General features: G+C 39.0%; 1 protein-coding gene across 1 annotated transcript; it reads left to right on the top strand.

The window, feature by feature from the left end:
* Window positions 1-29: 29 nt before the first annotated feature.
* LOC146482665 (elongator complex protein 4-like) lies at window positions 30-12,031 on the top strand. The gene is made up of 10 exons (XM_085106923.1): window positions 30-253; window positions 587-622; window positions 2,342-2,463; window positions 3,776-3,910; window positions 4,029-4,171; window positions 4,872-4,962; window positions 6,212-6,394; window positions 6,851-6,959; window positions 8,040-8,146; window positions 9,804-12,031. Exons 1-10 carry the CDS (start codon window positions 127-129, stop codon window positions 9,918-9,920), a joined length of 1,170 nt encoding a protein of 389 aa, XP_084963049.1. The 5' UTR covers window positions 30-126; the 3' UTR covers window positions 9,921-12,031.
* The last annotated feature ends 489 nt before the right edge of the window (window positions 12,032-12,520 follow it).

Raw genomic sequence — 12,520 nt, 5'->3', positions numbered from 1 at the left:
AAACTTACTTACTTACTTACTTTTACGTAGCGAGACAAAACAGATCATATTTTTCTGCGCCCGCGCGTCAGTCAGCGTCAGCAATATCCTACTTCATATAAAACACCCAAATAGCAGAAATCAAAGATGGCGACCAGTTTCAAAAAGAAAGGTACCCGTGGTCGTGTAGTTTATCCTCCAGGTACAAGACCCTCCTTACACAACAATCAGCTGCTAATATCTTCAGGAGTGCCGTCTTTGGACAATGTGATCGGTGAGTTTATTACTGACGTGAAGATTTATTTGATAAGCTCTCTAATTCTCCGTGTTTCAACTGGCAACCCAGAAAACAGAGGCGATCTGTTTTAATTCAACAGCCAGAAAAAATAGCCAAGCTACAGACAGCGTCCTATTTTTGGAGTAAAGTTGAGAGAGTATCAAGCCACAATAAAATTATTCTAATAGCAAGACTCCCGGCTCGAGATCGAGCTACCTACTGTTAAACAAAGCAGTTCTACGGCAGGACTGTTTCAACAATCCTAATTTGTGACATAGTTTTAAATACACTAGAACACTTTATTAAATTTTGTAAAAACTTAATTTACAGGAGGAGGCATCGCTGTAGGAACCATTTTCATGGTCGGTATGTGATTTTTATTTCAAATTGAAATGCTTTTTCAGGCCCAGTTGTTAATTTTCAATTAATTTTTGTTGTGCAAGAAAAGCCTTTGTTTAATATCTTTTTATTTAGACTTGTGTTGCTTGACTCAAAATTATTCCAAGGGCAAAAAGGAAAAATTCTTAAAATTTGTTGAGATTTGCCCAAAATGCAGGCTAAAGAGATCCATGAACTGTATCATAGACATCACAAGGCTTCCCCTACCCTAAATTCTTACTAAAACACAAATAATTCCGTCAGACATGAAGTCATATGAAAAAAGACAAAAAGGTCTGTCTTATATAAAGCACCCAAATTCAGACCATTACAAATTGGATCAAGCTTTGCTATCAGAAATATAGAAAGTTGTATTTTAAATAATGGGTGGGCAGGTAAGGTGCATTTCTGGACATAAGTGAGACAATTATGGAGTATGGAGGAGGTGAAGGGTAGAGCATTGCATGATTCATGCAAAGTGCCAGGGCTGGGTTGAAATTGCATTTGGATCACCCATGGTAGGGTATGGATCACCTAAGGCAAATTTATGTGTGCCAATTTATCGGTCCGATTTATAGAACACTTTAAGGTGGCCTAACACAGTTTTGAAGTATACACTTGTTAATAATCAAGGTTATTTGCAAAATATGTACTTCTGGGTGCCTGAAATTAGCATGGTGCAAGATTAACTAAGAAAGAATAAATTTTTGATACTTGTAGTTGAGCTACATGCCCTTCCCATGGCAACACAGTGAGCCATTAACCGTCCACAAAAAGTAGCTGTTAGATTTTTTCCATTTTTTGTATCCAGAAAAGCTCATAAAATACTGCCATAGTGAAGCTGCTTTCATGTAATTTTGACAAAGAGATCTATATCTTCTGTAAATGTTGGTTTTGCACTTTAATGTTTTGTGAAGATACCCTCCGTCAGATTTGGGTTTTTGTTTGTAGAGGAATTACGCTTTTAGAGAACTACCGTTTCTTCAAATTTCATGAAATTATAACGAGCTGTTTCTATTAACTAAGAAAACAGTTCATTTCCACTAAAACGAGCAGTCGCAATTTTTTGGTCAGATGCGCATTCGTGGTAGCATGGCTTTTAATATGGGTTTTCACAGCAAGGATGAAAAACATGCAAAAAGGCTTAGCTCTTTGTGAACTCACTTTCTTTGTTTGGTGATAAAAGAAAAAGGGTTCACAAACGAGAAACTGAATTATTTTAAGATCAAAACTCAACTTTGTGATCCATTTGAAATAAAATTGAAGAATCGCTTTATCGACGCCATATTTTCTTACCACAACCCTAGCACTCGCGTACTAGCATCGTTAACTAAATGAACCTGTCAAGCTTGCGTAAACTGTGTGCGGTCACCTTAAGGTTCAATCACATGGGCCATTATTTTAATACATGTTAAAATTTCTTGGCCAACCTATTTTTTGATGCAGTGGTGTAGTGCTGTGTGAAAATTGGCCTGATAATAAAAAGTAGTCAATGCCACAGATTTTTACAAATTTATGATTTTTTTCCAAATTCTTACAAATCTTTCTCAAATCGGGCCAATTTTCGACCACTCACTGATTTTCTTTGTCAAATTTATATTGGGCCAAATTGGCGTGATTGATCAGTGCGTGTATATTACCTGTTAATTTTGTAACTTGCTCGTTTTCAGTTTTTTATTCTTAATTTATATTTGTTTTTTTTTTTAGGGGAAGATACATATGGTTCCTATGCACGGCAACTGTCGAAGTATTTTCTAGCTGAGGGAGTTGTTTCTGGCCATGCATTATTTTTGGCATCTGCCGAACCTGAACCAAGTAGTATTTTGAAGGTAACTGATGATAATGATGATGATGATCTCTTCCTCCTTCTCGTTATCTCGTTAATCATCATCATCATCATTGTTTTAATCATTTACATTAACTTTGTCTCAATAACTTGGTAGCACTGTGACATCAAAATTTTAGGATATTAATCCCCAAATCTACATTTTATATTATTTTGAAAGGCAGTGAGAGTAAAAACCCTTCTTATGTGGAACAGACCATTTCCGAGTTGCTGTAAATCTCATTATGAAAGCGAGGCTATGTGCAAAGCTTTTCATACGAGAATTAGTTTTGTTTTTATTAAAACATATGAATGAAAACTATAATTTTCAAAAAGAAAACTTTGCACTTAGCCTCACTTTCACAATAACGTTCAAAGCAATTCGGAAATGGCCTATTTATTTTTCAGTTTGCTCAATAGTACCAGAATGTTTGCATGTGGGAGTCAATTTAATCAAAGAACACCATTCGCCTTGGGTTTTTTCCACTTTAAAGGATCTGCTGGTTGGCTTAAAGGCCCACATTCACCCAAGATGTATTGCGCGCCGAGGAACAGTTTTCATATATGAAAATCCCCCCATTTTATTTTAGCGGGAGTCGAGTGAGAAAGCAATAAGCGATCACGAATTTTCTTTCCCTCCAGCACGAGTCGTAGAGGAAACCCGCATGAACCGCTTGAGTTCGCACAGCCAATGAGATCACGCGTTTGGACATTATACAGCATTTCAAAACAAAGACAAACAACCGCAATGACTCTTGGGTGAAGGTGGGCCTGTAATTGCTTTCTTTTCTTAATTAATTCTCTGCACAGCTTACATGAAACAAAACTGACTCAATACTTTGGCCTCATTTTTCTCATAAACTAAGAATGAGATAATGAAAAAAAAGAACGCCGAGTGATGTTCTCAAGAGGAAGGGGCTGGAGTACCTGCCGGGGAGGATATATAGTTAACTTAAATGTTCTTTTCTGGAAAAGCCAACCTACTGTACATGTGGTAAAAACAGCCTGATGAAGTTGAGTTCACAGATGATCAATTTGCCTGGTTCCTTGGAAAAGGCCAATTCGTTAACTGGGAATTACAAACCTCTATTGAGGTATTGGGGGATTTTGCTCCAGATTGCAGGTCCCAGGGACCTTTAATTCACAGAATCATTGCCATAATCACTTCCTTAATTGAATCTTGGTGCTTCAAACTTTATTATATGAACTTGACCTTAAACTTCGAAGCATTCCTTCCACATCTTGATCACAGGACACCAACTTGTCATGTGTTGACCATGACAGCACAAACATTTGTCCTTGTTTCTTTTTGTCAGGATCTTCCTGAACAAACAGATGACAAGGAAAGTAAACCATCAAGCAGCCAGGCACAGGAGCCTGAACAGAAACCTCCCTCATCAGATCAGTCAATGAAGATTGCGTGGAGATACCAAAATCAGCCAAAGTTTGAGGTGAGTCTCTGTTGTCCCTTATATGAAATTTCATGAGCCAACTCTAGCAGGGAAGGGTTGCTATTGATGAAGTTTCCTTTCAAGTAAATGCTCCTTGATTTTGTTTCCTTTCTTATAGTCTTCGCCATCTTATGCTAAATTTGGACACTACTTTGACTTGACGAAAGTTATGAATGAACAGAAACTCTCCTCAGTTTGTGTTCAAACAATCAATGTGACCAGTGAAATGATGAAGTGTCTTGAATGCCCTGTGGAAAAAAGGTAAGTAAACTTTTGTAAGTTAGTAAGTAAAATTTCAGCATTTACAGGACATTACTCAGGGCCTTACCTAGGATTTTTTTTTTGTCTGGGGTGGGTGGGGGGGGGGGGAACTCCACACACCCCTGCGGCAGGGGTCTTCCGTAAACAGACAGGGTTTCTAGGGGGAAGTTTTTGTTTTCACCCTTGCACAGAAAGTTGCCTTTAAGACCTTTAAAGAAAACAAAACACAGTGAATTCACATTGAAGGGAGACTTTTTCAATCAATTAGTTGATTTTCTTGTGATTTCAGACCAATATAGCCTAGCTCAGCAAACTCAAACACTGTTAAAAAAAAAAAAAAAAAAAATCGGTTTTCCTGTGGGGACAGCTGCCCCCCCCCCCCCCCCCCCAACACCCCCTGCTATCTGTTATATGTATGGCCCTGTTACTGCTGCAAACAAATACTGCTGTTACAAAATAATTTGAACCCTTTAAGTGACCAGAATATAATTTCTCCTTACCATATCACAACTTCATCAAACCTACAGGTCATGAGAATTTAAGAAATGATCATCAAACATCTACCTTGATACCTTGTTGATTAAACTTGTAAATTCTCCCAGTGAACTCCTGAAGAAAGAGGTGGAAATAATTGAAGAGATTATGGATGTTCATCTTGGAAATGAAAGGGCTAATGGACTGATTTATTTTGATTTACCAGATCAGGTCACGAGACCACAGTCTACAAAGCCTTAATATCCCGTGTGAAGTCTGCTATCGAGGAAGGTGGATTTGCTACATCAGATAAAGGGGTAGGGAAATACTGGCTTCAATATGTAAAACTAAGAATGGGCACACTTTTCACAGTTTGTTTTAGTCCACATTAATAGACAGTGTTATTTCAATGCCATCAAAGTACTTTATGGGTTATTTAGCATGGCAAATTCATGTAGTTACTGTTAACAGTACGAGGATTGAACAGGGTACAGTTGTAGTGACAGAGAGGGCATCATCTAATCTTCAAAAATTGCCGGACAGCTTATAGACCTTCTTGAAGTCCGTTTTCGTGGGAGAAGATGACTTGAGGAAGGTCTAGTCAGCTTATTATAAAACCCTTTTTGTGCCACACCAGATGAAACTCACACTTTTGCCAGTAGGCCATTAGGGAGTTTTAGAAGCTACTTCGGCGACAGCAACGAGAACGTCACAAAACAATAGGATATAATGTGAAAAATAAAGGCCCCGTACGTGCGTTATAAATTTTGGTACATTTCTTCGCCGTACTCCGCCAAGCATGCAACAATGTGAAATGACCAAATTAGCTTTGTAGAGTATGCGAGCACATAACGGTAAAGTTTTCTTTCTCTGTCTCAACTTGAACGCCGTTCCCACCTGTTCTGTTGTTGGATAGTTCGGCAACATTATACAAGTTGAGAAAATGGGAATAATTGCGAAGTAGTTCAAGTAACGAGAACTTATGTTTTCAATCGACCCTTTCGTTGACGTTGCCGTTGTGGTTTCTTAAAGTCGCTATTAGATCTCAAGAACCGCTTCATTGGTCCGTTTTATACACTACTTCTTTCGTTTTTTAAGTGAAAGCACATATAGGGAAGGAAGAATTGTTGCCATTATTAAAACTAGTAAACCCCATGTCGATGCCTATGCCCAACTTCCAATTCCTAATGATTGTGAAGAAGAGCTCCCATTACCCCGATGTTGGCCAACAGTCGGCTGATTGGTGTCACTTTCAAGTCTGTAGGATCAATTTGGCCTCATGATTTCAACAAGAGCGCGTTTAGCTCTCAGAACTAAACTGGCTCGGGTGCTGCTTTGATTTTAAAGCCATTTCTTCCAGGAAAAATAATAGAAAGCTTAGTTAAAAATGCGCTTTGGAAACGTTTTTCAGGGTTATTGCAACGAATTAAATAAGTGATTACTTGCAGTCTATGAAGAGTTTTTTCTTATTTATATATTTATTTATTTATTTATTTATTTATTTATTTATTTATTTATTTATTTATTTATTTATTTATTTATCTATCTATTTATTTATTTTTTTAGCTTGAAAACCGAACAATTCTCAGAGTGGTTCTTCATGGGCTTGGGTCACCACTCTGGGGTGAAGAACACCATGCTGCAAACGACATCAGTCATTCTTTGACCAGGTTCCTTTTCCAGCTACGCGCGGCAATGCGTTCGGCCCTGGCTGTTTGTCTTTTAACAGTTCCTACTCATCTCTTTCAGGTAATTTCTTGCCTTTGTATGCAAGGTTTTTCATCTGTTTTCTTTTCCTTCCTGTTGCTGTGTATGTGGCTGGTAAAAATCGCAAATGTAGCCAGCAATTCACTTGGGCTGCTTTCGCAACAGTGACTGCACCTGCATCACGACGTATCATTTTCCGCTCATAATTGTGCTTCTCTTTTACTTTTACTTTTCCGCCTTTTGGGTCTTGGGACTTGCAATACCAGTTCCCAAAACAAGTCAACACAAATCCGCCTATTCCATAACCCTGAAAACCTTCTCAAACGATCACTTACTCTTATTCTGAGTAAACTTTATTCCTTTTATTCTGCTATCAGGGGCAAAATGAACGGAATACTATTTTGGTCGTTTGTTCAAATGTACCCTAGTCCAAATGAAAACAGTCTCAGTATGGACAGATCCACAGTTTTGTTAATATCCCTTTATTTTCCATTGCAGGAGCCAGCCTTGACTCGTCGTGTTGAGAGACTATGTGATACAGTTGTGAAGTTGGAGTCTTTTGTTGGCTCTGAAAACGAAACAAACCCTGTTTACAAAGACTATCACGGTAAATGGCTACAATTATTCCATAAGTACAAATTACAAACCAAGTAATATGCTTAAACAACAGACCGGTGACTCTCTGTGTCTATCTGTGACACAACGAAAGGTGAGTCCGTGAAACAGTACTTAATGATGTGGCACCCCCTATCTGATGAAGGATGTCAAAATTTCCAGACGATTGAATAAAGAACAGACTGTTCCGCGTATGGTTAAAATAAATTTTGAATGATATTGCATGCTGTCACCAAGTCGGGATTTCTGCGGTCGTGATGTTTTTTTGAGTCGTCAATTTACAAGATGATGTAGTGGGTCCACTATTTTGGGTTTCATCAATGCTTCTAGATTTCTAGACTGCTAGGATTCTACAGTATGCAGAATGTTTGTCCCATGAATTCAACCTAGTTTAATGGCCTTAGCTCCCACGAGTCTCCTGTAACTCAGTGGTAGGGCATCCGAACTGGTAATCTAGACTGCTAGGATCCTGCAGTATGCAGGATGTTTGTCTCATGAATTCAACCTAGTTTAATGGCCTTAGCTCCCACGAGTCTCCTGTAACTCAGTGGTAGGGCATCCGAACTAGTAATCTAGACTGCTAGGATCCTGCAGTATGCAGGATGTTTGTCCCATGAACCTAGTTTAATGGCCTTAGCTTCCACGAGTCTCCTGTAGCTCAGTGGTAGAGCATCCTAATCAGTAATCGGAAGGTCTTAGGTTGGACTCCTGATAGGAGCACTCGAATTTCTTTTTTCGAGTATGCCTGTGTCATTTACTGATTAATACATCATTCTCTTTTATTCACCAGACTTTACATATTCCATCACATTATTTCCAAAATTAGTTTTGTTTGCATATGAATCAAAACTAACTGAAATAACAAAAACTTTGCACTTAGACTCACTTTCATAATGAGGTTCAAAGCAACTTGGAAATGGCCTATTGAATTTTGGCAATGGAGAAAGGAAATAACACAGAAATTGTTGACGAAAGTAGAAGTTGTTTTCTCTAAGCCGATATTGCAAGGTTCTCTTTTCATCTCTTGTTGTACAATATACTTACAGCCTATTGTATGACTTGTTCCTTCCAGGTCTGTTTCATGTTCTTCAGCTGCCTCGATTAAACTCTCTTGTGTGTCACGTGCCAGATTCCTTTGACCTCGCCTTCAAACTGAGGAGAAAAAAGATGGCTATTGAGGTACAGTGGTTTCTCGTTTCTGAGTCGTCTTCTTGTTTAATTTTATTTATAGCATTTATCGCTTGTAACAGCGAGGGGGAAGTGGAGCCAGTTGCACTTAATAGTGTGGTTCCGCTTTCAGTATTTTGTTGATTTTCAAGACGTTGTGTTAGGCCCCGGTCGAACGTTGAACTTCACATGAGACGAACTAAACTGCAATTTGTGTCGACCCAAATAGGTAAAGCTCAACCGTTCGGTCAAACGTCGAACATAATTCGTCGAACCAAATTCAGAGCAGCAAAAAATGAATCTTTCGGTCAGCGGGATTTCAGAGGGATTTATTCATTAAGTTCGACGCATGAAAAGATCGACGTTTGTCCCGCAGTCGATCTTCTATTCGTCTGAATCAGACGAATAGAACGTGTTGGTCGATCCAAATTGACTCGGACGAACTCAATTGAGTCAAACCTCGAACCTATCATAAACTTAATTGGCTCAGTTTAGTTCGTCTTATGTGAAGTTCAACGTTTGAACCGGGCCTTATAATCATCAGTGTGGTGGCTGTATTTAAGAGCCTCAGTGGGTTCAACCGTCATATGTGAACTCTTTTGGGGACTTTACCGGCCAACCACGGTCACCAGGTCAAATTTCAAATCCCTAATCTTATTTAGACCCCACATAACAACACGTTTGTTTTCATGTGACTGTGCGAGTGCAGCTTTGTTTTTGTTGTTGTCTTGTTTGTGTGTTTTTTTTGGAAGGGAATAGATCGAATAAAAACAAAGGAAAAAAACTAAAACATGGATCTAAATGAGTAAATGCGATGATCCCAGTAGAATGTGAAGGTAAATAAATCGAGGGATGTCAAACACGTTAAATGGGTTGGACGTTTCAGGGGTGAAAATTATAGCTGGAAAGTTGGGCGACTTGCACCGTTTTTAACGTCTTACATGGTTGGTCGAGAGAACAGAAGAACGAACAACAGAACAATGCTCCCAGTCCTTAAAAAAAAAAAAAAAAAAAAAAAAAAAAAACATTGCAGCTGCAGTTTATCAGGGCCCAGTGAAAATAGAGCTATTGAAAGGTGCAGGGCTACTGGGAATTATTTGACCCGATTAGTAAGCTAATGATTTGCACTTTTCACGCCGAGGCCGGAAGGCTCTTACTCCCAACTGTACTGACTTTAAGGTGAGTGGGGGCTGCATTGGTTTTCCGCATAGCTCCTATCCCCCCCCCCCCCCCCGCAAAAAAAAAAAAAAAAAAAAATTTCTTTCGAAGGGAAACAAAACAACAGCTCAATATTTAAGGTAGCTCACAACTATTTCCAGCACTTTCTACCTCTCATACTTTGACAGATCGATGTTACCACTCTTTATCAGTTGATACCTCAACAATGGTATCATTGAAACAAATGCCTGATTATTGGGAAATAAGTCATTGTCATTTTCTGGGCATAATATGTTACCATAGCAACAGTATAACTTGTTAAAGCACGCCTTATTTTAGCTTTAAGTGGCAATAACTGAAAAACGAGCTCTGTGACCCCCGTTCTTTATTATGGAACTGTGATCAGCATGTTCAGATAAGTTTGTGTAAAGTTAAAAAAAAAAATATAGGGAAAGATTCAGAGCCATCTTAAATTTCTAGGGTAACGCGGTAATTTCGCGTGTTTCCATAGAAACTTCACCTTCCGCCTGACCTCTCGGAAACAGCTAACAGAACACAGGAAGACTCCGTCCGAGGAAAGCCTGGAGCCCTCTCGTGCCAGTCCGCTAACTCCAGGTTCGACTTCTGAATCGTAGTAGACCTCGTCTATACGTCTGTACAGCGGCCAGTTTGCTGTGTGCAGCAGCCTTCTCTGTGGAGAGTATGGTGTAACGATGTGAATACAATGTGAAGATTGCTTAAGTGTTTTACCATCACTTGGTAAATTCCCACTGACTCAGTTTGGCTGTTGTACGGAGTTGTGGTCTCATTCACTCAGAAGCCTTTCGAAGAATCGTGCCAAGCCGACCACATTGCTGGCACTGATGGTCACAAGCAAGGGGTTGTTACGCCTTCAGTCTTTGGTGCTTCTGCGACCGCCATTTCTACGTGGTTATTCTAGCCCCGTGAAGTTCTAACCATTTGCCGATATCAAGGGAAAGGCACCATCTTCCTGTCTGTTTATTTTAAGACCTAGAGTGTTAGTTGTTGGTCCGGACGAGATTCACTGAACTGCGACCTCGCTCTTTGTAGTTCGGTGCTCTGCCAAAGATTGAGTGTCAACTAAATGTAATGTCCCCAAGTTTTTCCTTTGGACGATTTTGGGCTTGTTTTAGGCTCGTTTTGGCTCCTCATGTGACGTTGTAGCCATCTCTGTAGTCTGCGCACGTGTTCAATCAATTGACAGGCGTATGACGCCAACCCGAAGAGAGGTTGTTTTAAAAAACGCCAAATTGAGATGTTTTGCTATCACTAAGCAGACGTAAGTTAACGGCAAGCGCTAAAAAATGAATCCAGCCACTTGCTGTTGCTTTTGTTCAGGGTGAAAACAAACCAGATGCTTTAATCATCCAACAGATCTAGAGCAGCTTTTGAATGAACCTCACGAGAAATTGCATGTTTGCTTCGGTTTGTATACACTCGATTGCGGAAACGTTGTCCCTTGCAAGTGTGAATCGTAAACGATGCAACTTGATGGAATAATAGGCCATTTTCAAGATGGGTCATTTACTACAACTACAAGAATCCTTCAGTTTGTTGTTTTCTCTTGCAAATTGGGGGTATTGTTATCTAAACCTTACTGGGATTAAAAATTTTAATAAGAAAGGAGAAACAAAGAGGATTCTGATTATGGTAGTAAAATAACGTCATCGTGAAAATCACTTTTAGCTTGCGCCTGTTTCGTGTTTTTTTTACCGTTTTGTCGACGAGAAACATGTAAATTTTGAGCTACATAATCGGCAAGCGCTTTTAAGGCAAATAAGCTTGCAGGTCAAATGCTTCCCAGAAAGCTGCTGGGTCTTATTGTTCATGGTTTATACCTTTTAATAACAACAGTTTTTCAATCGAGTGTATATACAAATGTATGTAAAGCGGTGTATACATCCATACGCAAACTTTATTTAAACTGGAACTCAAACACGCTAGTATTTTTGAGCAAAATAACATATTGCAAACTATAACAAAATTATGAAATAACTAAACAGTAACTGAACACATTTTGCCCTAACTCATTAAAATTTAAATAACTAAAAACTTAACTAAGACGCTGTTTGATTTAAATTCATAAAGTGTCTAAAGGGATCTGATATTTTTTCGTCAGATAGAACGGAATTCGACAATTTCAAAGCTAAGTATTTTAAAAAGGAACTGGCTGTATGGAGATACAACGTCGTTAAGAATTAATCTCAAAGTTTTTTTTTTTCAGTTGAGTGGCATACAAAAACCAAAGTAATCTTCAAAAACTCATAAATAACTCATAAGCCCATTGACCTATCAAATGGTCGATAAAACTTCACGTGCAGTGGTTTTAAAACCCGATAAAACCTCCTCCTTATTAGTATGCGGTGTTTAATGTTTTTCTCGTTTGCTAATTTCTAACGTTCACAAAAGCATCATTGTTATGAACTCTGTTGACACACGCTTTTCCAGGAATGTTTTTGAGGCTGTTCAAAAAACTCACAGCACGTGTTTTATCGGGTCCAAAACCACTCGGCTGCGCCTCGTGGTTTTAAATCCCGATAGAACACTGCTCCTCGTGTTTTAAACATTACTTGATTGTCTGGGAATCATAACAGGTGCTAAAAACTCTACCAATTGTAACCCCAAGCAAATGACAAACTTCTCGGAAGCGATTTCTCAGAAATGAATGGTGTGCAATGACGTGCAAGCTAAAAATAATAAAGAAATGGTAACGTCAAATGCTGGGGAATGCGTGGGACTATTAAACTGGTGTAAAAGTTTTGGTTAACCAGCAATAGACCGGATTTAAGCAAAACCAAAGCACTGAGAAGCGGATTATTTTTTCACTGAAACCAGTCGTTATCGGTTGATTAATCCGTTCAGCCCGTTTTAACAAATCACACCTGCCGGGATATTTGTTTGAAGAAAACCAGTCATGAATTCAGTGACGTACGATTTCCCGCGCTATGCACCGGCTGTAATTCCGGCTGCATGTGTTTGTCTTGAGTTCCTATTGGTTCAGCGCATCCATGTGATGGTAGCTGCAGCAAGCCTTCCTTACTTTTATCTGACGATAGCAAGACCTTTGAGGTCATAGTTTCATTCTTTCGATTTCTTAGAAGTGAATGACGTGCAATGACGAACAAGCTGAAAATGATATTGACGCAATGGGATTTGAACCTGGCCGTAAAATGACCAAAAGAAAAGAAAGCTTAAAAAAATAAGACT

Source organism: Pavona decussata, unplaced genomic scaffold (genome assembly GCF_977016875.1).
Source record: "Pavona decussata unplaced genomic scaffold, jaPavDecu1.1 SCAFFOLD_45, whole genome shotgun sequence".
Lineage (NCBI taxonomy): Eukaryota > Metazoa > Cnidaria > Anthozoa > Scleractinia > Agariciidae > Pavona > Pavona decussata.
Note: the sequence above shows the minus strand (reverse complement) of the source record. Positions and strands in the feature narration are given on the sequence as shown.